This window comes from Anguilla anguilla, chromosome 4 (assembly GCF_013347855.1).
Source record: "Anguilla anguilla isolate fAngAng1 chromosome 4, fAngAng1.pri, whole genome shotgun sequence".
NCBI classification, from domain to species: domain Eukaryota; kingdom Metazoa; phylum Chordata; class Actinopteri; order Anguilliformes; family Anguillidae; genus Anguilla; species Anguilla anguilla.
Genome location: NC_049204.1, coordinates 17862072 through 17888224, shown reverse-complemented (window position 1 = coordinate 17888224; position 26153 = coordinate 17862072). Strand labels below are relative to the sequence as shown.

Here is a 26153-nt window from a genome sequence, read left to right as displayed (position 1 = left end):
AATGAGCGCTAGGGCAAAAACCATCTCGTCTGCGGATTCGGACTGGATGAGGTCAGACAGACACTAAAGGGAAGGGCTCTTTCTCTCTCTCTCTCTCTCTCTCTCTCTCTCTCTCTCTCTCTCTCTCTCTCTCTCTCACGCACAAACACACACACACACAAGTGCTACTTCCTGCAACCCAAAAGTCAAGACTGCAATTAATGGAAAACAGAAGACAACGAACACTCAGATGCAGCAATGTGGATATTTTTGGTTCTCTCTCGATATCTTTACCCCTCGCTCCTGGTACAGATGAGATGTTGGTGGACTGATTTAACCAAAGATTTTTAAGACTGAATGCGTATAATTTTGTGTCAAGTCACACAAAGACTGCAGAGACGCCATTGGTCCAGACACACTGTGACATTTTTGTCGGCACATGCACAGCGTCACGCCCCACATAAGCACATGGAGTCATCCACGTAAATAGTGTATTTTTTTTTAGAACTTGCAATGATTATTGTATATTCCATATCTGCCACCCATTCACATTACTCCCTGTAGATTGAGCAAACAATGAGATGTCACTGTGCAGGTTGCTTTTACCTTTTTTAGTTTGTCCCAGTGAGTTATATGGCGTTAAAAACATATTTAAAATATTTGCTGACAAACAGTGAGCATTGTTTACTGCCTTCTAATTCTTCTTCTTCTTCTTTTTTTTTTTCTTCTTCTTCTTCTTCTTCTTCTTCTCCTGCTCCTCCTCCTCCTCCTCCATATATGAAGCTGAGGCCCGTATACAGAAATGCAAGCCGTTTCTGCTCCTGGGTGCTTCTTCAGTCATCACCAACAGCTGCAGGATGCACAAGATGCCACCGAACAAGTCCCCCGCATTCTTACAGCTAATAAGATAGGATAAGACAGGATGTTGTGGTTTGTTAACCATTGCCCTTCTCTGCCGACACGCCCAGAGATCTCTTAACAGAAATCCCTCCCCCCCCCCCCTCCTGTGACAGAAACTGACCATCTGATTCCAGACCTGCAGTGTCCCTCCCAGCAGAGCCAAGAACACACAGTCTATTTTCAGTGCTGTTTGGCACCCCCATTCAGCATTGTCTAACCCCTGACTCTGGGTTGCATAGCTTACTGGAGACCACAGAGCAGCAAATAGCCCCAGTATGTCCTGAATAATGCCCCCCGATGCACCCCCAGAGGGCCGGCCCCCATCCACCCGCCCCAGCCAGGAGGAATTGAACAGATAAGTCAGTAGCGTCCGTGCCTTTCTCCTAATTAGCGCGCTTCACTTGCTTACTTCGGCATGACACGGGGAAAGGTGACAGAGTAGCAGCGCGCCACGTGAAATGCCACATAGCCTAGTTAAAATCCTACAATGGATTAAACTGTATTATACCCACTTTAAAACCGCACACAGTGTGGTTTGCAGGCTCTCCTGGGGAGCTAGGAACACACTTTGGCAGCTGTGTGGCGTCAGTCAGAGCACATAGCTCGACAGTATATCTGCCCGTCAGCAGCTTAACAAAGAAGGCAGCAGACACCAGTACTCCTCCCCCAGTTTGATGGGGCCGATGCCCTTAAAGTCTGCACATAATTAATGGCCTGGGGGGGTGGGGGGGGGGGGGGGGGGGGGCGTGAGGGCGGGGGGTTCACCGTATTTTCACATGAGCCACAGAGATTAAACTTGCTTTACAGCCAATAACCTCATGGGGGCGCTGAACTATCACTGTCACCTGATTAATCATACAATCAATGGCTAATTGTGACCCTCCTAAAAGCAATTCATTTTTCGAACATATGGAGAGTAATCATGAATGGGATGACAAACAAAAAATGTCTTTGAGTGACTGAGTGCATCAGTATCCGCCTGGTAAGCAGACAGAAAATTTAAATTTTAAGTAAGAAAATGTCAAGTTCAGGAAGTCAGTATTTATACGTGTAATGTAGAATGAAGGGGCAGGCTTCAGAACATGAGGATATATGCTTCATACTCAAGGATCTGCAGGCTTTGTGGGGGAACTCAAGAATGGCTGATGAGCTCCTGACTTTGTTTTGATGACTCCCTGCCCAGAATCAGCAAGTCACAAGTGCTTAAATGGCAAAGATGCCCAATTTGATACGGATGGGCAAAAAAGCACTGTCATGGATGCCGATCCTCAGCATTTGGCTCACGCAAATATTAACACGACGGCTGCAAGCTGACAGGATGCGACAACTGTCACTGTGAATGGCTGACGCAGCTGAAAAAGCATTGTAAGTCACAAGACTGTCGCATCCTTAAGTGACCCCATTGTCAGGAAGATTCTGCAGAATGTTTTACAGGCATGCCCCAGTCTCTCTAAAATAAAACCTTGAACGAATATTATCTTTCAGACAGCACACAGAAGAATTAGATGATCATGATCATAATGGATCCCTCAGTCAAGTCTTTGTTTCAACATTTTGAATAATATGAGATAGAGTCATTAGAACTATCTTACCCTTTAACGGTGATAGGCAAAGGCCTTACCGACACAAGGTTAGATAGAAAGGAATACGAAAGCTAAAAGAAGGGTGGAATGTTATGAATTACTTCAATAGCATCACTTTAGGTCTCTTCATTGAAGTTAAAATTTCTAGTTAGAGCTCAGAAGATTCAGACATTGGAAACATGAAAATATGTTTAAATCATTACATCAGGGGCCTCAATTATAAAACGGTCTTATGACCAAATTTTGCCGTAAGCAGTGGCCAACTCAAAACCATGACTAAATGGTTATTTATGAAATCCCACTATGATGTAGATATGATTGCATCTCTATGTAGAGTTTAAACTTGATGTAAATGTAGTTACCTGCTGATTATATAGAGGTGTTTCATGTTTGCGGGCTGTGCCAGAATCCTCGATGTGGGCATTAGATTGATACTAAAATAACATTTAATTGATAATCAATTTTAGGCATGAAGAGTGCAAGAAATGTTTGAATGCAAATGCAGGATTATTTAGAGGAAAAGGTTATTGGCTCCATTCACCAGATGTTCACATGACTTCAAATTTAAGTTCATTTTATATTTGTATAGCACAGGTGCATTAGATGCAGATTTACGCCAATGTAAGAAACTTTCATTTTTCTAAGTCAATCATAAGCACTACTTGGGGGATGATCTTACGATTACGTTAAAGTTTAAATCAAAGAACATTTATATAATTGAGGCTCTAGATTTGTTTCTACTGTGTGACTTTTATTTTGACAAATGTTTATCTATTTTCATAACCTTTTGGGCAGTGATTGCTAGCTAGTTTGAAAAATAGATTACTCTTATCACAACATGGTGTATACCACCCAGTTCAATAGTTTTTTTTTCTCGGTTCTCTTGCATTTGTGTCCAGTTTTAATTCCAGAGTAACTCCAAATAAATTTAGGAAATATAAATGTATGTATACAGTTGGTTGTCTTTGAGTCACCACATACATTCAGTTCAGCAGCATGAACGTTTTGTTTGATCGCCATTTACTATGATTTTCAGTGGGCAATACAATTAATGAGTCTGTAGGTTTAAAATGACTTATGACATCAAAATATATTGAACTGAAGCCAGATGTCAAAGCATGGGAAAACATTGATTTTGACAAAATATACTTTGATGATAACTTAAGACGAAACACACAAATGAATAACACAGTCATCTAAATTAAAGAATAAAAAGTGAACATTCATGGGAAATTCCTTGACATTAAAAAACAGCTGAACACTCAGTGGCAGGGGAAGACAAAATGTGGAAAGAGGCCTTTGTGAAAATGCCCATGTCATATGCTAATATTGGTATAGTCAGAGAGGACATGTGATTGGACTAGCCAATTATAAACATCCAATGACATGATAGAAGCAATGTGCTAAAACCATGAAACAAGCCCCAGAAACAAGAACAGGGGTTTACGGCAGCATCATCACTTTATTCTGTTTGCAACCAGGTTGCAGGGTGAATTAAGGGACAGAAAAGAAGAGCAGAAGTCTGTTTATACACAAATTATTTTTATGCACATATCAAGTGTAAAAATGTATCAGACCACAATGGTATAATTTTCTTACCATCGACACATTGAAAAACCTCTTTTTTTTCTTTCTTTTTTTTTGTGTCCTTACAAGGTTTCCATTGAAATAGGAAGTCAGGGCATCCCCTGCAGAGTAAAATGTTCAGTGTTAAATCAACGCTTACAGAGTACATACGGTCCTTATTGTACTCTGTTAGAGTTGAATTAACACTGGAAATCCAAAAAGAAACAAAACAAAATTCGCTTTTCAATCACCCCAAAACTATGACCATGATGCAAAACTACCTGAAAAGCTGATGCTATCATCTTGTATATTTGTAGTGTCTCTTTGCATTCCTGCCTATAATGACTCAAACTACTCATATAATCCAGAGAAAGTTTGCTACCTACATTTTGTATATTTATGTGTGTTCTTGATGTAAATAATCTGGCCAAAGCAATTATTTTGCAAAATGCAAGCAGCATAATGACTACAAAGGAGTTGGCCTTGAACTCTAACTGTAATGATATGAACTGGAAAAGAACACACTAGTATTCTGGAAGTTTCTAACACAGAAGTCAGGCAGCAACAAATCCACCCTGTGTTCTATACTTTTCATTTTCACTGTGTTCTAATTTTTCATTTGTATACTAACATTTTATTTGATGTTTATTTGTTTTGTTATTGCATTTATTAATTTATTGCCATGCATGTGTCAAACCCACTGATTCTTTGTTTCCCAATTGTCCTGATCATTTGGACAACATTTTTTTTTCATATTCATTTTTATTTAAAACAAAGAAACAGGAATTTACACTCGTACTGTAAGAGATACTGTATAAATGTGAATATAGCTAAGAAAAAACAAAAGAAAAGGCCTACATTTTACTGAATCATGCACTTCTTCCATAGTGTTGAAAACCAGGCACATATTTTTTTGGGATCACTCACACTTTGCTGAGCTGAAACCTTAATTCAGGCTTTAGAGACCCAGTCCCCAAAGAACATGCATTCTCCCAGAGGTAAAGTAGGGCATCATGAAGCAGCACTCATTGGGCAGTCCACATGTCCTGTATGCATTGTTGGCATAATCCTTTGTAAATTTCCTTACAAAAAGTAAATCAATGAAATAAAAATGCAATTAAATACAGTGAGTTCTACAATATAAAACACATCTACATTAGGAACTTGTATTATACATTTATATATAAAGCATAAACAACATATTCCGTAATTTCCCATTTCAATCATAGGCCTTCACATTGCACACATGCAAAATATTTCTGATTTAAAAAAAAAAAGTAAAACAAGCATGTCTGTGCTAATATTGACACATTTACAAAAAACCATTTCTTAAATCACAGACATGACATAAAGATGGGGAAAATCAAATAAAGGATTATTTGGTCTTAAAAAGAAATATACATTCCATGTAAAAGTGTAAAACAAAAATTCGCAAAATACCAGGCGTGGATAAACTACCAAATATTTCAACATGGTGTTAGTTGCAATAAATAAACTGCTGATGGCTCTTTCCAGTATGAACAACTGTCATCCATCCAGGTCATCCAAATGTGTTTCAGCTCATTCAGTAGACTCAGTGATAACACATGTGCATTGTGAAAAAAAATATATATCCCCAAAATAAAACGATCTAATTCTAAGCCTAATTCTGATTCCTGACTTTTCATACGCCTTTACCGCTTTTGTAATCCAATATAATTGTCCAGAAATGAGAGGAGATCAGCAAAAAAAAAAAACAACCTTTCCTCCCCACAGAGCTTTGTTATTGAGGGTAAACCTTCAACACTTTAATGGTGTGACGGTAGACTGACACCCAGATCCCACCTGAATGGGACATAAACATATGAACATGCTGAACTACTGGCGTGCAATTTAAAAAATATGGCATATAGCATATGGCTTAAATTTATATCAACTTTCACAGCAGTTCTATAAATTGAATTCTGAACTATTTAAACAAGGAAAACTACTAAAGAATAGCATTCTTTTCAGTGCATAAGTGTGTCTATCAGATATTCTGCTTTTGTTATCTGCTTCACTACATTTGTTTCATCCAGATTTTCACATTTAAGCATGGTAGCCAGGGAGTGATTCCATAAAAAAAAAATTAAAAATAAATAAAATAAAGAAATGCTCCCAGCATTTCTGTTAGAATATAAACCCAAAAAGGAAGCACAGGGTATAAGAATAATCAGAAAAGACATGCCGAGATGAGCAAAAAAATAACCTGCAGCAGTAGTTAGAATAATGCTCAACAGATGCATGACTGGATTCTATTTAGTCAAAAGAATGCTTTTAGTATTAATCATGACCTCTCAGAACCATGACAGATTGAAATATCAGTTTGCTTTTAGACAAAATTTTCTAGACCACAAGCAGGTGTGTGTATGTAATGGACATAAGGATTCGGCCAAAAGCATACTTAGGGGTGAATATTTTCACTTTACAAGAGTTTGTTCTGTCCACTGTTCATGCTCTATACAGTACATACAAAATGTATGCAGGGAACTGCAGCCTATGCACACTATCTTAGTGCCACTCCACATCTTCAATCATTGGATGCCATAGTAGGGTTTTTCAAATCCACAGGATTCTATCTTTCTATGTGTATTTATATCCTTCAGCAGTAATTCCATCAAAAACGTTTTCAGCATCAAAAGCATCAATTATCAAAAAAGAGAGGAAAACTCAGCCATTCATTGAAAATGGTAATGTCCTATAAATAAGGTAAACTACAAAAATAAGAATAATAACAACTACATTTAGGCAACATGGGCCTTCATCAATCAAATGGACACAGTACAGTGGTCCCTAAATTATAATTTGGCTTTGGTAGTGCATTTGTTCTTCAACTAACTGACTATGGGAGAGTGTTCCAGCTATAATATATGATGTCATGCCTAATGCCATATCTATACTGATTGATTTACAAAAACAAAGATGTGTGGCTCAATCATTACCTGGGCATGAAAAAGATGATAAATTGAAATATATTACAAATGAGGAGAAATAACAGTACAATGCCCCTAGCTTAGAAACTGAAGGCAGGAGTTGGACCAAAAAGTTTTGTTTTCAGCTTATTATTGCTTTCAATAGGCAATCTTATTTCTCATGTTAGACTGGTTATATTGCAAAATCAATATTTATAGAGATAGCATAGCATATGATGTCCCAATTCATGCAAAGACCTTGCTTCAGAGTAGGCAATGCAGACCTCCTTGTTACTATAATTCCAAATATACTTGGTAAAATAACTCCAGTTTTAATAAGCATAATGATTTAAAATGTATGTGCAGTATTAGGTTTGAGAGGGTTTTTCATAATCATGCTTCACACACAGCCCAAAATTCTATTCAACATAAACTTCAGGTTCTATAACTAAGGGATTTCATGTTACATGTATTTCACGTATACATTTCACATAGCTAAGGATATAACTACACAGTATGGCAAATCTCTTCTTTCCCTTCCATCTTTTTTTCTCATATTATGTATTTGGCACAACCCCCCCCCCCCCCCCCCCCCCCCCCAAAACTAATTTTCCTTTGGCTGAAAATTTGGTGTCTACTAATAAGTACACGCTGCAAAACAGCAAGTATTTCATTCTGTAAACCAAATAAGTAAAATGCATCAACTCATAATCCAATAAGGAAATCTATATCAATTGCAGTCAGTCACTTCATGATAGAAACTTAGCAAAAATGACTCCCAACTTTTTTTCTTTTTTAAAACTTTTAACATGCTATTCTTGTTGTATTGTGTTCCAACAATTGTATTGTTGTGACACGTGCTTTGGTTTACAGTATGCACTAATCACTAATATTCAACCCAATATCATGAAGGTAAATCTCATAGTGCCTCATGAAAACCATAACCCCAACAACTGAGCAGACAAAACCAACTACGCCAAATAAATATCTTTAAAGAACTTCACATTGAATATGTGCTCCCTCACCCTCAGCACACAAAAAACTTTTTTGTATAGGGTTATATTTCTTCAGTGCAACAATTGTATTTAAAACTATACTATATAGTAATCCAACCAAGAGAGCCAGTATTATGTAAATTCATGATACTGAGTGTTCATTATCCATAATGACACAAATGCATTCACTGTGAATATTGCATTTATTAAGACATGATTGCCCAACTGTCCAAAGTGAGGAGTTTTGTATCATACATCATAAGTTCTAAAAACAGGAGTACACAACTACTTTGAAGGACCAGCTCTTCCATTTCACCAATTTCCTGCAAATTTAAAAGAAAATAATTGGCAGAATTGGGACATCATTCATGTTAAATCAGCATGCTTGAGAGTGTGTGCAATTGAGGTATTGCTTTATGTATACAAGTTTGTGATATGGAAAACAATCAATTTTAAAATATGTAGTTATTTGGTTAGCTTGTTTTGAAGAAATTCAAAATTTGTATAATTTTGTATGACAATTATGTGACAATATTGGCTCACACATTCCATACAATATGTATTCATAAAGCATTCACAAAGCACATATAACAGCTCCCTTACTACAGAGTAACATTATCGGAAATAATAACAATAAATGTGAGTCAAGAAATTTTGGTCAAAGTAAAGTCAAGTAAAATAATGTGTTGTTCAATATCCTTATAGCCAGAGAGTAATGCATTTCTTTATGACTGATTTAAAAAGATCTTACGTCACATTAAGCAAGGCATTAAAAAGTACATGCTTTATGAAGGCTTTACGAATAAATAAATATGTAAAGTGTGACTACGTGTTCAGATATTGGAATTAAAGGGATAGTTCACTTTCTGGAATTTGGAATGCTTCCAGAGGTTGTATGAACTATATTACCAGATTATTATTATTATTATTTTGAATTAAGTTGAATCTTTTCGGTTGAAACTATTTCCTATTAGAACATGCAACCTGAGACTGCTGAACCAAAGGAGGAAATAAGTACTAGAAAAATATAAAAAATGATATTTATGATTATAATTGTAAATAAGTGCTATAAAATGTGTTCTAGTGAATAATTATAATAAATGTGTTAACATGCACTGCCTCTGGAAACATAACATTATAGAAGCTGCTCTAGAAGTTTTTAAATGTTTTTTTTCTTCTTTAATTTAAATCCAAAACCTGAGAATGCCCCTGTACCAGTCATTGTAACCCCAATGTGTCACAAAATAGCCTCCTTCACACTCAAATACTGCTTGGGCCAATCAAAATCATATACTAAAATTTAAATATATAGGCCCAAAAAGTGAACTATTCCTTTAATGATGTAGTAAGAATAGACATAGTCAATTTCAGGTTCTCAGTATGTTATTATAAGTTTTACTTGAGTGAATTAAACATTGGTTGCAAAATCTGAATCTTAAACAACTGGTATAAATATCATGACCCTTCATTAAAAAAACAAAAAACATTTATTGTTTAAGTTATTCAGCATTTGAAAATCTGAATCAAACACTATTTAAGATTTGTAAGAATTAGGCATCATTGTGGGCTACTGTCATACACATAGTGTGTGGTTTTCAAATGTTTTCGTGTAAAGAGATGGTTGTCAAAGTCACACAGCATACATAAAAAAAATAATGTCGTAATAACATTTTAAAATAGTAAACAAAGGCTTATGTGAATTTTATGGATATCCTTCTTTTTTTCTTTTTTTGACATCAGTTGCCAAATTTATCAAACAGATGTCTGGAGGTAACTTCCTTGTGAAAAATCCCCTCTGCAATCTCTATGTGCTTTCTAATTAAACTATTAATAGAGGAACATGAGAATTTTTCTAATTTATTAATAAAGTGATCCAGCATGCAATCAAAAACGTATTAGGAATTTCCCCATATTGTACAAATCTCATTATCATACAAGATTGTAATTCTAGCTCCATCAATGGCTTCCATTCACAACTGAGTACATCCTTCTTAAATGTTGTATAGAAAAGAGACAGGGAGCGGCTAGGCACACACTGGAGCTATTGCTACTGAATACAGCCCTTCAACAGACTTTCAAGAATGACTTGTAAAACAAACAAGGATGTCTTGAGTTACAACTTTGTACTTTTCCAAGTCTGATGTCTGAAAACGGAAGCGACAATTTCAGTAAGGACATTACAGTAAAAACAGAAGTGGTTTTCCAGAGATCAAATCAAAACAGTACAAACTTTGACACTATTATTAAAGATAATTGTTTTTTCTTCAAACCCTAATTAGCATATTATTGCTAAACATGGTGTGTGCAAGACAGAGCCTCTTAAAAAAATGGTCATGAAGCATACCATCTGTGTAAAATACAGTTAATCATGCAATGCAAATAGTCATAGTTTTTAAATAAAAAAATTTTAAAAAAAACAAAGCTTGCTGCTCCCACTGCCTGATATTTTTTACATAAGCAGACAATGGCCTTAAATTCAGTTTAGCTTAAGTATTAGGAAAGTCTGCTCCTGTCAGGATTTTACCTTGACAACATTATCAAAGTAGGTTTGATTGTCATATGCTTACCTTGCTTACTGCACTGACATGCATTGCTGCAGGCTACTGATGAAACAATGGACACATTAGGCATAAACCTACATGTAAACTCAAAGTGCAATGATGCCAAAAGATAGCTAATATAGAGTACAGTTTTATTGTAAATTTTAAAACCTGTTATTTAATTATGTTACAGTGTGATAGTATTCCTTTTTATTACTAGCTACACAAATTGTTTTTCTGTACATAGAAAAATATGAAATGTAATAATAATCATACCCCTAGTAAAGGCCAATAAAGTAGAACAGTTTTATATGTTTCTATCAGAATTGTATTCATTTCTTGTGTTTTGTTATAATTTAAAAGTCATATGTTCTTATAAGGAATCACACCATTGTAAGTAAGACCTTTAATAAATGCATACAGTCAGGCGTATTCTGCAAATAGTGATAAACTGTATTTCTTGCGTCTAATAAATGATTATTACATCAGTGATATAACTGTTGTGACCCTGCGCAGGCCATTCATGCATATAATTGTGAAGCACAGTTTGACGTAAGCAGGGTCAAAGGGTCGTCTATGTGAATTACACGTTCCCTTCGTGTATTCCAACAAAGCATATACCAAAAATATATATATTTATATATATTCCTATGAAACCCTGTGGTTATAATGCACAACCACGTGTATATCAAGACTGAGTCAGTGTTTTTTGAGCTATGTTACATTCGGTAAACAAAAAAAAAAAACAAAAAAACAAAAAAAAAAAAAAAGGAGAAGCAAAGCGTTTCCTAAGCTTTGTTACAGAAATGTGTCCCGGTCTCTGTCAGGGGGAGGCAAGGGTTCACACAAGTCTGTGTTCCTGGACTCAGGAATTAAAACTTGGAAAAGGTCACTAGTAGCCCTGGTCACGCTGTCATAAGATGGCGGAGATGAGGTGGAAGACAGCGTCTCCATAATCTCGGGTACGTAATTCTCCTTCATCATGCAGGCAATGAGCCCCTCCTTCTCTGGGGGGTCGTCCACCTCAGCTTGGCTGTCCGCGTTGATCTGGCGATAGAGAAAAGAGGCTTGCTTCACCTGCCGCCGCACCAGATGCCTCCTGTATGCCCTCTGGATGACGGTGGCTGACACCTCCTCCTGCTTGCGCCGAAGCGTAGTGGTGATGGGCTCGTAGGAGATTTTGGACGGATTGGCCATCATGAACTTCTCCTCCATCTGCTGCTTCAGAGCGTCCATCTCCCCGGACTCTCCCAAGACCCTTTTGGTGAACGCGAACAAAATGTCAAGACAGTGGATTTTGTCCCCACTGACCATGGGCAGGTCCATGGAGATGAGCTTGATCTTGTTGGGCTTGCCGATGCGCAGAGGCTCCGACAAGGTGTCCGCAAAGTCCGACAGCTTGGAGTACTCAATGAATTGGGTGGCCTCGGGGTCAAACTTCTCCCACACCTCGTAGAACATCTCAAAGTCGTCCTCGCTTAAAGGCTCCGTGCTCTCCTCGGTGGCCACACTGAAGTTCTCCAGGATGATGGCTATGTACATGTTCACTACAATGAGGAACGATATAATGATATAGGTGACGAAGAATGTGATGCCCACAGAGGGATTCCCGCAGTTTCCCCTGGCAGTGGTGCCCGTATGGGGGATGTTGGGGTCGCACTCCTCTGGAGAATTGTTCAATATGGGGCTCAGAAGGCTGTCCCAGCCAGCTGATGTGGTGATCTGGAAAAGGCAGATCATACTGTTCGCAAAAGTCTCAAAGTTGAACATGTCATCGATCCCGGCCTGTTTCTTCACGTAGGCGAAGTTAGCCATGCCGAAGATGGCATATATGAACATCACAAGGAAAAGCAGGAGGCCTATATTGAACAAGGCCGGGAGAGACATCATTAAGGCAAAAAGTAAAGTTCTGATTCCTTTGGCTCCACGTATAAGTCTGAGGACTCTGCCTATTCTTGCAAGTCTTATGACTCGGAATAAAGTTGGCGACACAAAGTATTTCTCTATAATGTCTGCAAGAACAATACCTGTAAAGATGAAAAATGGAGATGTCAACAACCAACATTATGGCATGTGAAAAATACTCTGGTACCTTGGAAACCAAAGGTGGAGCAGTGATTATTACAACTGACATACCCATATATATGATGTGTGAATGATATGGGGATGTAGATTGCTAGGTACTGGTGTACAACAAGTTTCTTAAAAACCACAAAGAGCTGTTAATAATTGCCTCTTTAGCCACAGTAGCCACAAATATATAAATTACTGTCGTACAACTAATGATCCAATGTCCCGCAGCTATTTACATATCTTATGGATGCATATGCACTTAAAGAGGCCTTTCCTTTTTTGAGGAATTATTAAAGTAACAATATAAATGTGTAAAAACCACCGCCGGCAGCCTGTTGTGTCCTGGATGTCCTAGGCACGGCCAGTTTGATTTGTACACTCAAACACCAGAGGTTCCCCCAGGTAGACGATCACCGACGCACTCCCCCCAAACCCCTCTCCTCCCGTCCATGTTCGCATCGCCCCACACCAGTCCACCCAAAAAATTTCTCTGGTGCGCCCATGATTGGAACTTTGATCCCACTACTAGTAAAAAGCAAGCCACAACTTTCATGCATAACTGGTGAAAATGGCCCTACTTGTCAGCTTATAGTCAGTTAATCACTGTAGCCTGTCACTTAGATAATTTACGATAACTTTTCGGCTAGCCAGTCTTGAGTTCCCATGTCCTCATTAATGTGAATTTATGTGACTTTGAGAAGCTTAACATTTTTTATGCCTTTCGTAAAGGTGTATTATTAACATAAATATCAACAACTCAACAGCCAACAGTTTAGTCAACAGCTCAACAGTCAACAGCTTTAAAAATAGCTTGCATTATTATTATTATCAATCCCTATAAGAAATAATAATACTATTACTATTTTTAAATACTATTTTTAGGCTGTAATATGTCTGTTGCATGCAACTTCATACACAAAAAAAGGATTCCAGATTCATGAAAGGAAGTATTCATTTACAGAAAAGCTTGAAAAATGTATTTTACATACCCACAATAGAAAGGATTACCACCACAAAATCAAAGATGTTCCAACCAACGGTGAAAAAATAACAACGGAGGGCAGTGATCTTGATGAGGCATTCTGCTGAGAAGATAACAATGAAGGCCAAGTTGATTTTGTTGAGGATGATCTCCATATTCTTCGGTTGTTCGTCTGTCTCCACCATCATGGTGATCATGTTCAGGATGATGAGCACCATTATTATGATGTCAAAAGCTTGCTTTCCCACCAGGTCAAAGAAGAATCCTTGCACCGGGTTCTAAATGGTTGAAAACAGGCCATTGTTAGTGATTCCTCCTTGAACGCAGTAAACAAGCACACCCAAGTCTGGAATAACGTCAGCCATAAAATACATTCTGGAAATGCGTGCTGAAGTAATAACGTGTTTTTCATAAAACAACAGGGGCATCACATTGTTTGTTCAGTACCAGCACAGGCAAACCACCTCTTTTAAAAAGGTTTAATAAGCAAAGTACATGGAACATTTACATGTAAGACATACACCCAAGGCACAATCTTAAATGCAGGCCAAGCATGTAACAACTATATATGAACAAATAATATATGCCAAAACATATTTAAAACATGATTTAACAGCAGCAAATCAAGATACATACAGTCCATTACATTTATATCTGTACATACCGTTGGCCTTGGAATAGGCTTCTGGGGCTTTTTGGATCCCAGCTTCTTCATGGCATTATAGTATTTCTTCTGTTCCTCTGTCATGAAGATATCCTGTCCACCTAAGTACAGACAGATCCCATCAAAATTATTTTTGGGGCATGTGTACAATCATGTACATTTAACAGTTCTGTAAAAGATTCACATTATATGATTTTTATAATTTATTTGTCAAATTGCACTGTTCAATTATCCTTATGATTTAAAAGGGAATTGAGCGAATACAATTTTGAGACACTTATCTTTCTTTTTTGCTGGTTGAAATTGTCGATGATCACACCAATGAAGAGATTCAAGGTGAAGAATGACCCAAAGATGATGAAGATGACAAAGTACAGGTACATGTACAGATTTATCTCTTTGATGGGCTGTTCCTCAACCTGTTTCATTGGGTTACAAAGAACATTCAGACTTATTAAATAATCCATGCAATGATTTTACTGTTATATTTCTGGAAATAACTATGTGTTACAGTCATGAATGAAACATCCTATATAAATACAAGGTCATTAAATAAAAAATAAATAAATAAATACAAAATATATGTATGCATGCATTGCATGTTCCATTTATGATATCATGTTTATAAAAGTAGAACCGTATAAGATAATTTTGCTGCATTTACACACTTTAACAATCCGCTTGAACATTTAACATTGAATTTAATAATCGGTTGCAAGATGCAGTATTTATCCAACTCGAATGCAAATAAAGATAAATTTCACAAAGCACTGTACTTACAGCACGTGAATCCACAGCTGCGTACATGATCTCCATCCAGCCTTTAAACGTGGCCTGAAGACAAAAACAAAAGCACACACTTCAGACTATGGACGGGAATGATACACTCACACCATTGACAATATTTACACAGTGTTGTTATAATTGAAAATGATTAATTACTTTATGAACAACTAGTGTTTTACCCACCATGGGCAGGGTTGAAGTGAAGGAAGCAGTACATACTGAAGCAACTTACTGTTATAAAAATATGTGCAGTATGTCCTACTGTAGACACACATTTCATACCATGTGCTATACAGCACCTGTTTAATGTTGCTTAAATTGAACAAAATCACAAGAAAGTACATTATAGTTTTCATTATATAATCATTAATTCCTGGCTACAATAGCTGAGTAGGCTACAAAGCCCCAGCTGATTTAGAATTTATTATAAATATGGAGCATATACTTAATTGAGAAACGTAATTCAACTGTACCACACATACACATTTGATATACACATTTTGAATGACTCAAGCAGCAATGTTTTGTTATTCATTGTTTTTTTTCTGGTATTGTTGATTTCTGTCCAAACCTGAAGGCTATAAGATATTATAATGATGGCTATAGTGAACGTGAGCTGTCTATGCCACTTGTCATCGTACCATACTGATAAGAATATACATTTACTTTCATTAACCTTTCAACGAAAAGCAAAGTAAAAAAGAACAGAAGAGAAAAAGATATTTTTTCTTCACATAACTCACTTTTTACATAATTTTTACATTATGGACCTTTATACTGTCCCCCTAAAGATGTCAAAATTTATCAGGGGATGAATGCAGTGGATATTAAAACTTCTGACACAAAGGCTGTGGAAATGGCATATATGGACTTCCTCAAATTGAAGGATGGGATTTTTATAGTGTATGAGGGAAAAAATGAATGAAAGCAGAGGATTACTTTAAGACAAGTGAGTGCGTATCAGCAGAAATCACCACAGTTGGCTTTTTGCCTTGGTTACCGGTAATTACAGGCTTTTGTGAATGACTGGGGGCAGACTATTTCTAGATGCAAATGAAAGGTTTGTATTGAGTGAAGCCAGAAGAAGGTGATGGAACAGAGCTAAGTGACTTGTTGCTAGGCTACTGCACCCACTAACTTACACTGGAGTGAATGCTGGCAGTCTTGCAGAGCACAAATTTTGTGTAATGGGTCTGTCACTGCTAAAAATGAAGTCCCACTGATTTGTCGATTGATTTTGGCTTTTGACAAAAGTAGGCAACAAAAAACATTTCAAGAATGTCAAAAAAAAATCTCCCAACTACGCTGGCGAAAGAAATGCCAAACTCACCACTTGCAAGAGCGCGAGGTAGCCTGCACCCACGTTGTCAAAGTTGACTTTCACCTTGGTCCAGTAGAACTGTGTGTCGTTCATTAGCAGGCACTCAGACTTGTTGTTGATCATGGAGACATTGTATATGTACCCGGTCCTGTTGACACACCTGCCGAACTTCCCCGCAAAGAGGTTGACTCCCATGATGCTGAAAATCAGCCAGAAGATCAGACAGACCAGCAGCACGTTCATGATGGAGGGGATGGCGCCAATCAAGGCATTCACCACCACCTGTCACCATAGAAACAAAACAAACAGCCCATCAGCCCCCTGTCACCTGCCTTGTGTGGACAATTGAGAACCATTTGATCTGTGTAATAACACATGGAAAGTATTTTAATACAGAGTAGACATTCCAATCCAACTTTAAGCTTTACTAAATTTCCAATAGCATAAATTGCAGGTCTAAAAACAAAATAATTGTCTGTTTACAAGTACGATACAATAATAGGAAATAATTGACACAGTTGGAATCAATCTCCACAAATAAAAGATGATCAGTTTAGAGGTCAGTGTACTGTAGGTAATTACAGTAATAACACAAACTAGAACAGAAACACAATTCAAAACACATACATGTATGTGGCAAAGGTTGGAAAGGGCAATGTACAAAATTTCATACAAAAATTCAATTCTGCAAGTCACATTGTATCTGTAAGGAATGACTGACCTGTACTGACAGGACAGGGCTAGATTGTTTAAGGACTACTGTAACTCTTTATTGGGGAAATTTGTAATTGAATTTGCTTATCCAAATCTCAGGAATGCTGCTCAGTTTTGCATTGGGGAGGTGGGACATGGGGCAGCCCTTCGAGTCCGCACACAAAGAACTCTCTGCCTCTTCTAATGAGGCAGCACTTTCCTTTCCCCCAACCCTTTCTCTGCACTCAAAAGTGGTGGTGGCCATTTTAAACAGCTTGATGCCAAATCCCCTTGGCCAGATTTAAAGAAACAGACCAAAACTTCTGCACTTTAGCCTCAAATATACTGTATCTATAAAACCCCATTTAATTCTGTGAAGAGCTCCAACAGTTCCCACCGATCATCAGACCAAGAGTGAAAGACACGTATGGGGGGACAATCTATTCATTTTGATTATGAAATTAGGATGTAATGAGGATGTTATTGATAGAAAGTGTTTTATGCCCTCACCCATTAAACTACAGGGCTGACTGCAGAATGTGAATTTGAGAAATTACTGATAAATCATTTGGTTGTGTTCCATCCAGGTCATAGCTTTAAATTAAATATTAAGAATAAATTAAGAAATACTTTAACAGAATCAGATAAAGGGAGCACATGTACATGTAAAACGAATGCCAGAACTGGAAATCAGAGCAAACCAATAAGCGATAAAATAGATGCAGTTTGAATGAAATGGAAATTAATACTGTGGAGATAGGAGGGAAACAGTGTCATGGTGTCCTCTACATCCTAGGTACAAGCATTCTCATTAATGTTTTTCTGCAGTTACAGTGTAATGAAATAATACTGCTTGGTACTGTACACAGGAGCTTCTTTTTGGATTTGTTTAGATACTTTTTCCCCTATAAAAAAATGACTGTTTCTGAAAAAATAAAAATAACACTGTCACATGGCATGCTGAGAATGTCGGAGAATTGTAATACTGACAGGGGCAGTTTGGAAGTTTGACTGTAGGTCATTAAATGAAACTGAGAAGGCAGTGACAGCAGCTCCTACAGTTACTGCAGTCAGTACTTTGATATGAGTACAATTATTTGCGCAGTATTGGGGGTTGGGGAGGGGGGGGGGGGGGCTGGGGTGGATGGGGCTTCATAGGTGGTGGCATACAATGATCACCTGTGGAAATGATATGTTAAAGGGAAGCTGAGGTGGGGATTTGAGGTCTTAGCATGAGAATTAGGAATAAGCAAATAGCAGATTGTATAATAAACAATCATCAAATTGACCTTTCTAATTGTTTACCATTTTTAAAGATATAGTTTGATATAAACTTTGGCAGGTGATATGCATTCTCATTTGTGAGAAATTGCATGAATGAACATCTAAACAATATACATCTTAAAATCATCAAAGGATACGCAATACATTTTTAACCCTACTGTTGTCCTCAGGGTCAAAATAGACCCTATCCTATTTGAGTTTATCAATGAAAACCCCCAAAATGTAACTTTTTTAGCATGAAATTGGATGACTTTTCTAGGAGTGACCCTGCCATTAGAAAACAATAAACATTACTTCTTAAAATATTTTTATAAAAGTGCTTGCTACATCATCAGGGTACAAACATTGCTTATGAGTCTGAAATCACAATCATAGTTAAGCACCACACATCCATTACTTCAAAATAAAACAAAACAAAAAAAACATTTATGTATGTTCTGTTGTTAAAAGGAGTGGTATAGACTAAATAAAAACAGTCTCTCTGGACTGTGAAGGAGGAAAACAGTAGTTCACTGATTGTGAAGTGACAGGTTGTTTCTACATGAATAATACTGATTTAGGGTTTAACATTCATTGAAGAGGCTTAATCACAGGGGGTCTGGCTAGGGTGGGTCATTTTTGACCCTGTGAACAGGATGCATACATAATATGAAGACAGCAGAAGGGTTAAACTTTTCACATTGAAAGAGAGCATTGGGACAGTAAGAGAGAGAGGGTGCGAGAGAATAAACTCTTACCCGCATGCCTTCAAATCTGGACAGGGCTCTTAGTGGTCTGAGAGCTCTGAGGGTCCTAAGTGATTTGATGGCACCAAATTCCGAGTACCCAAGTGTGTTAGCTACAAGGCTTACTAAAGACACCTACATGGAGACATAAATTCAAGAACCAAGATTGTTAGGTTGGTTCCACAACCAGTCAGATAAGATGTCAACACACTCCCTGTTAAAGTGGAGGAAAACAAGTCAGAAGACTGCAGGCGTATGTCCTTCCCTCTCCTTCGATTGGCTGCAAGGCAGAGCATTGATGAGAAAATTAATTAAAAAGACAAAAGCCATCTCCGGGGGTATTTCTTCTGCTGACCTGAATGTATTCTGGAGGATTCATTTTGTAAAGTAAACTTATTGGTGGAATAATATGAATCAAAAAATAATTTTTTCAATACATTTTTGGTAAATTAACAAAACATAATTCGCCCTTGTCACTACAGTCTGGAAATGACCGTTCGTAGCTGCTTCCTGGTCCTGTGGAGGGAAATGGGAGGTTACGTCACTTAAGAAAAATGGCAGCAACAGAAGAAAGCGTAAAACCTAAGCAGCTGAGGACCAAAGGTACGGCACTGTGGTCAGAGTAGGCCTTACCCTAATGCCGGCAAACCGGGACACCGCTCGCAGTGGCCGCAGTGCCCTGAGGGTCCTGAGGACTCTCATGGTGGAAATTTGCTCAAAATTGATAGCGCTTGCCAAGAGGCCAATCACTGAGACCTGTGTAAATCAGATTATAAGTCATACTGTTAAATCCAAGGACTTCTTACTATATACCTCTATGTGACTGATGAAATCGTACAGGAAAGTTACTCTAATGAGAGGGAAGATAAGGAATTGACCATCTCGCAATGGCGGAGTGAAAATGGTAATATAATTTTGTGGCCATTGTTCGTATGCACAGTGCTTCTACCTTATACAGTCTGTGAGTACCCCGTCCATCAAAACAAAGCTAATTTCACTATCTGCCGTTGCTTAATCTGAGAATGAGCAGTGGAAACAAGGCTAACAGGAAACAATTTGGGGTATTTATCACTTTCTGCAGCTTCAGAGTGTTGTCTCTCGAATGAGTTCTTGCTAACAACAGTTTCAACTAATGGTTTAACTTTGCCATTGTTTAATTGGCCACATCAAAACTAATAAGCACATTAGCACATGCTAATGTGCTTATTTTAAGTCTATGAGGAAATTGCATGGATTGATTGTTTACAATTTTTTTTAAATGTGATTTTTATTTAAATTTCTTCCAATTTGAAGTGGCCAGTAGATACTATAGGCCAATTCAGTTCACTGTAACACCCTGTTGATTCAGAAGAGTGCTTATTTTCAACACAAAGTGCACAACTGACTTGAAGAATAGCTGGTGAGCAATGAAATGAGGATAATCGCAGCAACTGTGAAACACTGCGTCCCTGGGCAACACAAATAATGTGCTGCCCTACAGAACTGACAGCCACAGTTGGCACTGGCATGGCCACAACATGGCAATAGCCCATTTGAGCCACAAACAAATTGGATTGAGAAGCATCATTTATCAAAAATAACTTTACACCGCCTTCAGTTGAATTATGTAATGTTTTGGTTAGATCTGTGGGTAGACACACATCACTTATTTGCTATAAAAAAACTATTTTTATCCAGGTATTGTGAAACATACTTGACAATATAAAGCATATATATTGTAAGTCATACACTAGAGCTGATTGACATTTTTGACAGGGACATAATCAAGCAATTAAAGTCCTACTTTATGTTGTTTTATAAGTTTTCAATAGAGAATCTAACTGGAATATAAGTGTCATTACATTTGACCAAACTTACAAGAGCCAAATTATAATTACTTTGCAGAATAAGACCATCTTTCCCCTTGACTAACCACATAGAGTTCATAAGGTTCTTTAAAATGTGCTGGCATTATTTTTCACACCAAGTCCTGCACAATGTACTGTTCAGTAATACACATGCATTTAAGCAGGAACCGTGTTAAATACAAATTTCATTACAAAAGACTGGACAGAAGAAGAAAAAGTTATGGCTTAACAAGGGTGCAGCCTTCCTATTACATACACTAACTTGAAAGGACAGGGCATGACATTTACACAGTCAAACATGTTACCGAGCAACCGCCTCAAAAGACATCTCTCATTTTCACTCCAACGGATGCCAAATCATTCAGACAGGCAGGAAAGTAGGCCATTTGTAACATTTATACGCATTGTCCATTGTCATTGATATTGCAATACATGTGAGATTAAACTGCTTGAAAGGCCAAAATTCCCCTGAAAGTGAACTGCTATACACAGTGAAAGTGAACTGCCACAAATTCCTTTTGTTTTCCATCATCAATGCAGCCATATTCTCTTACACAGTACATACGTGTGTTGACAAAAGTCAATGACACAACAGGCACAAACAAACACTAGACTACTGCATTTTAAACAAAAATGCAACTATATATTTTTAGTAACAGTCTTTCCTATACCTGTACTGTGGATATAGTTTTATTAATACCAATAAATCCATAGAAAGGAAAATCTGAATGAATGCACTTCTGAGTCTGGTATGTGAAAATGTGTCAATATTCTTTAAAGAACACAAAAAATTATACTATACTTTTATAGTATCTTGCACATCAGCCATAGATCAATTATATAACAATAACCTATATGTCTCCCTGGATAACAATTAAAATATTGATACCTCTTATTAATTGCTAATTTTGTAAGCCAATATCAATGTCTTATTCACAAATATGGTAAGTCTGCAGTATAGATTAAAGTATGACCCAATTTCAAACCATTTTTTGTGAATCATTGAAGAAAACATTGCATGAAAATGGGAAAAACTGTAAATGGTGTACTTACATCCACAATTAAAAAATCTAGCCAGCACCAGTAATTGGTGAAGTACTTCTTAAAGCCGTAGGCTACCCATTTGAGGAGCATTTCCAGAATAAAGATGTAAGTGAAGATCTTGTCTGCAAACTCCAGCACGACTTTTATCACTTTTCTTTTTTCTATATAAATGTCTTCAAAAGCCTGTGAACACAGAGACACATTACTTAGACTTACATTTCAGAATTTAGCAGAGAATCAAATCCACAGTGACTTAGAGAGATTAAATTTTTTACATAAAACCTATTTACACAGATTGATATTTTTACTGCTTTTCACAACTTAAGCAGTCTCAGAATCTCAAACAAGCCATTGGGTTCTAGCATTTCAACACACTCAATTGTTGGAAATTAAAATCTACCCCTATACTGTTGGCCATCATAAATGGGCTTTCAATAAAACAAATATAGGAAAGCACTTTGGGATATAAGGTCAATTACAGCTATTGTAACTATAATTGCTAATAAAACATGTTAACTTTATATACTAAAGAAATGTGGCTAATATAATATAATATAATATAATATAATATAATATAATATAATATAATATAATATAATATAATATAATATAATATAATATAATATTCAAAATTTAATGAGTGTGTAATTTAATTTGTGTGTAATTTCTTGCATAGGCGACTGGCCCATATGCATTTGTCATGTCACAATACATTTTAATTATTTTATTACTTTCAATGCAATGTTTCACCATTTAAAAAATCCACCATGTCATATAATTTCTCAGCTCAGAAATAAACTATGAATAAAAAAAAAACAAGTAGAAAATACACCAGGTGACTGGCTATGAAAATTAAAACGGTGACGCGTGACAGGAAAATGCGCCTTTGAATTCAAAAGGCTTTCTGGAGCACGTGCTACAGCGAGCATGCTGCTCCTAGAGCCTTTCCCCACGAAACGCATCGTCAAACCCTCCGCTCTGGTCTGCTGGATTTACATGATGCTTTCCTTGTACTTCTGCTACATGGGCAATGCTTCCCACCCACTGCCCAAATGGAAAATGCTCACTGTAACATACATCTGCTCGGACAGAACTGAATAGACGGGGCGCTGGTAGCAGCTGAAGCTCTCCTATTCAGCCTCGGGATGATCGAATACTAATTAGGATTAGAGTGGAGAAGGGTTGACCAATCATTGACCCGACTCATCTCAGCTGTGCGCAAGTGCACCAAGGCCTGAACATAAAACCCCCTGACAGACCACCCTGCGCTGATGTGTTAACCCTTAAAGCAGTATTCCCTTCATTTCTTTAACAGTATTTCCTGATTTCCTCAGTCGGCTATTTTGTGTTTATTGGTTTTGTACAATTTTTATAAAAACCGTTCTTTTGCTGTGAATGATTGCACAAACAAAATGTGGCCCCAGAATGCCTTTTTTCCTGGTAGTGAATTCTATCTTGACGTAGAGGAATATTGCATGCCTGTCATTAACCTTGTTTGCTACATGGCACACACGCAGATTCTACTTTTGCTCTGACTCGGAAATGGAGGGACCCCTGGGGCTCCTCCCTCAGAGAGTTAGCACACAGCAGGTTTAGTCATTAGTTATCAAGGAACCTGCAGTTCATCATTCTTTACTGCTGCTTGGACTTGACAACACTGTGCTGTAGATTTCAATCAAATGGTATTTTCACACAGACCTTTAACACTGACATTATAATTTTAATATTCTCCCAATGCCAATAGTACCGTGTAGGCGGTGGGAGGTGAGCAGCTGGATATTTACTGTAGGTGGACTTTTGCTATGAAACTCAGATTTGTCTGTTTTTTTATTTTTCATATTCCACTTAATTGCTCATATTGCTGTCATCGGTTGTTGCCAAAGGGAGTTGCTTTGAGTTCGGTCTTCCATATTCATTTTTTAACAATATGTATTTGTTAAAATAAGCGACAGTTATTTTAACAGTATTTTATTTGTGTTTCATCAGAATTCTTGCTCTCTTTTACCTCTTCGAATTTCATGGAAACTAATCAGTTGGCAAGCGCCACGGAATGAGTCTAGCAAGCAAATTAGTAGTAGTGTTACAGTTATGGCATTAAAACAATTAAAAATGGAAAATAATGATGATAATTACAGAGGGATTATTGTCCAAATTCACACATGCGCACACATGCAGGCACGCGCACACACGCACACACAGGCTTAGATTGTAACCATGGGTTATAAGGAGCCTATGAAAAGCAACGGACAGCTGATTAGCTGTGCCAGGCCAGGCATTGGACAGAGGGCAGAGGGACAAAGGACCAGAGGGGCAGAGGGACAGAGGGGCACAGGGCAGAGGGCAGAGGGGCAGATGGACGGAGGGGCAGACGGCAGAGGGACAGAGGGGCAGAGGACAGGGGGGCAGAGGGACAGAGGATAGAGGGGCCTGGGGGACAGAGGACAGGGGGGCAGAGGGACAGAGGACAGAGGGGCAGGGGGACAGAGGGGCAGAGGGACAGAGGATAGAGGGGCCTGGGGGACAGAGGACAGGGGGGCAGAGGGACAGAGGACAGAGGGTCAGAGGGACACAGGGCAGAAGGACAGAGGGGCAGAGGGCAGGGGCGGAGTCAGGCAGATTCGGGAGGCTCACCAGAGCACCGCTGCTCAGCAGGATCATGAAGATGATGAAAGTCTCAAACCAGCTGTGCTCCACAATCTGGTAGCAGGTCTTGCGGAAGCGCCACCAGATCTGGCCCATTCCCTGCGTGGTGTTGATGTCACAGCACTGGAAGTGACGGACGCAGGCTGTCACAGGGAAAAGGGCTGTTAATGCCGCCTGATTGTTTACCAGAATTTTCACAGCAATTTTGCAGTTTGTGATTTTGCTGAACAGGGTCATTGCCCACCAGCTGGGTTCCACACATACTGAATGGCTTTCATGTTGCACAGTTGAAGCCAAAAGCAAACAAAGAAAAGATTCAAAAATTAATTCAAATAACGATACGGTATATATTTGGAATGTACTTGAACAACCTTACTTTTAGAGCAGAATATTTGAAAAATACACAAAATGGGTGCCTTCTTATAGTAAATGCATTATTATGAATTACAGTAGTAATTTTATATCCATTATATATTACATTACATAGTTAATTTATTACTATTATGATTGGGCAGCACAGTGGTTCAGTATGCGCATGACCAGTGTATGTGCCCTGCAATGGATTGGTGACCAGTGTAGGGCATATTCCCACCTCTCACCAAATGCAAGCAGGGATAGGCTCCAAACCCCCATGAACCTGACCAGGAATAAGCAGGTTAGATAAAGGATGAACGGGTGGATTATTCTTATTACTATTATATGTTTATATGTTGGAAATAGATTTATTTTTCACATGAAAAGGGGCATGAGACCCCTGAGGCAGAGAGACCATAAAAAGCCCATATTTCTCTCTTTAATTGTATACAATCAGCATTATTTGTAATGCAACTTTCATACTGCCCGTTAATCTCTAGATGCTAATAATACACATTTGTGGAAAGTGTATGCTGTGTACTGTTTACCTAACTGCACTTTCATGCCGAGTAAATATTACGTTTGGTATTCATGCATTGTTTCTTAGTCCATATTATTCAACCCAACATAAAAATAGGATAGACCAGCCCGGTGGGAGTCAGACTATAATTGTGCTCACTCTTTTCCCTAAGGAATGGTATGCTCCATTGCTCTGCAAATGGGATGCAAAGGATTGGCAAAGTTGACAAAAGGTTATTCACAGAGCAGGCACAAACTGTACATTTGAAAACCCTGTTAATAGATATAAATGTACAACAGTGAGCCCTATTTTGATGGTGTAATTACAGCCAACAAATGTTAGCACACAGTACTGCAGATTATATACAGATTTGACCACCTACCCCTGCCATCATTTCACTGAAATACAGGGATGCTAAGCTTGGCCAAAACTTCATTTTGATTAAATCTTAAACACGCACACACACGCACACACACACACACACACTCAACGGGGTCTTGCTGCTTCCTCTCCAGTGATCTCAATGATAATCTCCCATGAAACCCAATGGAGCAGCACTGAGCCAACAGCTCAGGAGACCCCTTTCCAAACACACTGCCCCGCACCTTGCCCCCTCTTCCTAATCCATCTTTATCCCTCATAATCGCACGTGTCTTGGATAATCTCACAGCCCCAATTTATAAAACATGGTGGAATTTGCACAACAGAAGCCCCAGTATCAATT

At 38.0% G+C, this 26153-nt stretch overlaps 1 protein-coding gene across 3 annotated transcripts in view; it reads right to left on the bottom strand.

Moving 5' to 3' along the window:
* Positions 1–3904: 3904 nt before the first annotated feature.
* scn5lab (sodium channel, voltage gated, type V-like, alpha b) overlaps positions 3905–26153 on the bottom strand; it is a 130582-nt gene continuing 108333 nt past the window's right edge. For 2 of the 3 annotated variants that reach the window (XM_035415363.1, XM_035415365.1), the window contains 9 exons: positions 24544–24698; positions 21922–22095; positions 19034–19156; positions 16329–16601; positions 14993–15046; positions 14494–14631; positions 14213–14317; positions 13556–13826; positions 3905–12520 (listed from right to left, as the gene is read on the bottom strand). In XM_035415363.1, the coding sequence (XP_035271254.1) occupies positions 11292–12520; positions 13556–13826; positions 14213–14317; positions 14494–14631; positions 14993–15046; positions 16329–16601; positions 19034–19156; positions 21922–22095; positions 24544–24698 (2522 nt within the window). In that variant the 3' untranslated portion in view covers positions 3905–11291. Of the gene's footprint in view, positions 12521–13555; positions 13827–14212; positions 14318–14493; positions 14632–14992; positions 15047–16328; positions 16602–19033; positions 19157–19654; positions 19778–21921; positions 22096–24543; positions 24699–26153 lie in introns of all 3 variants that reach the window. The other variant, XM_035415364.1, reaches the window with a different exon arrangement.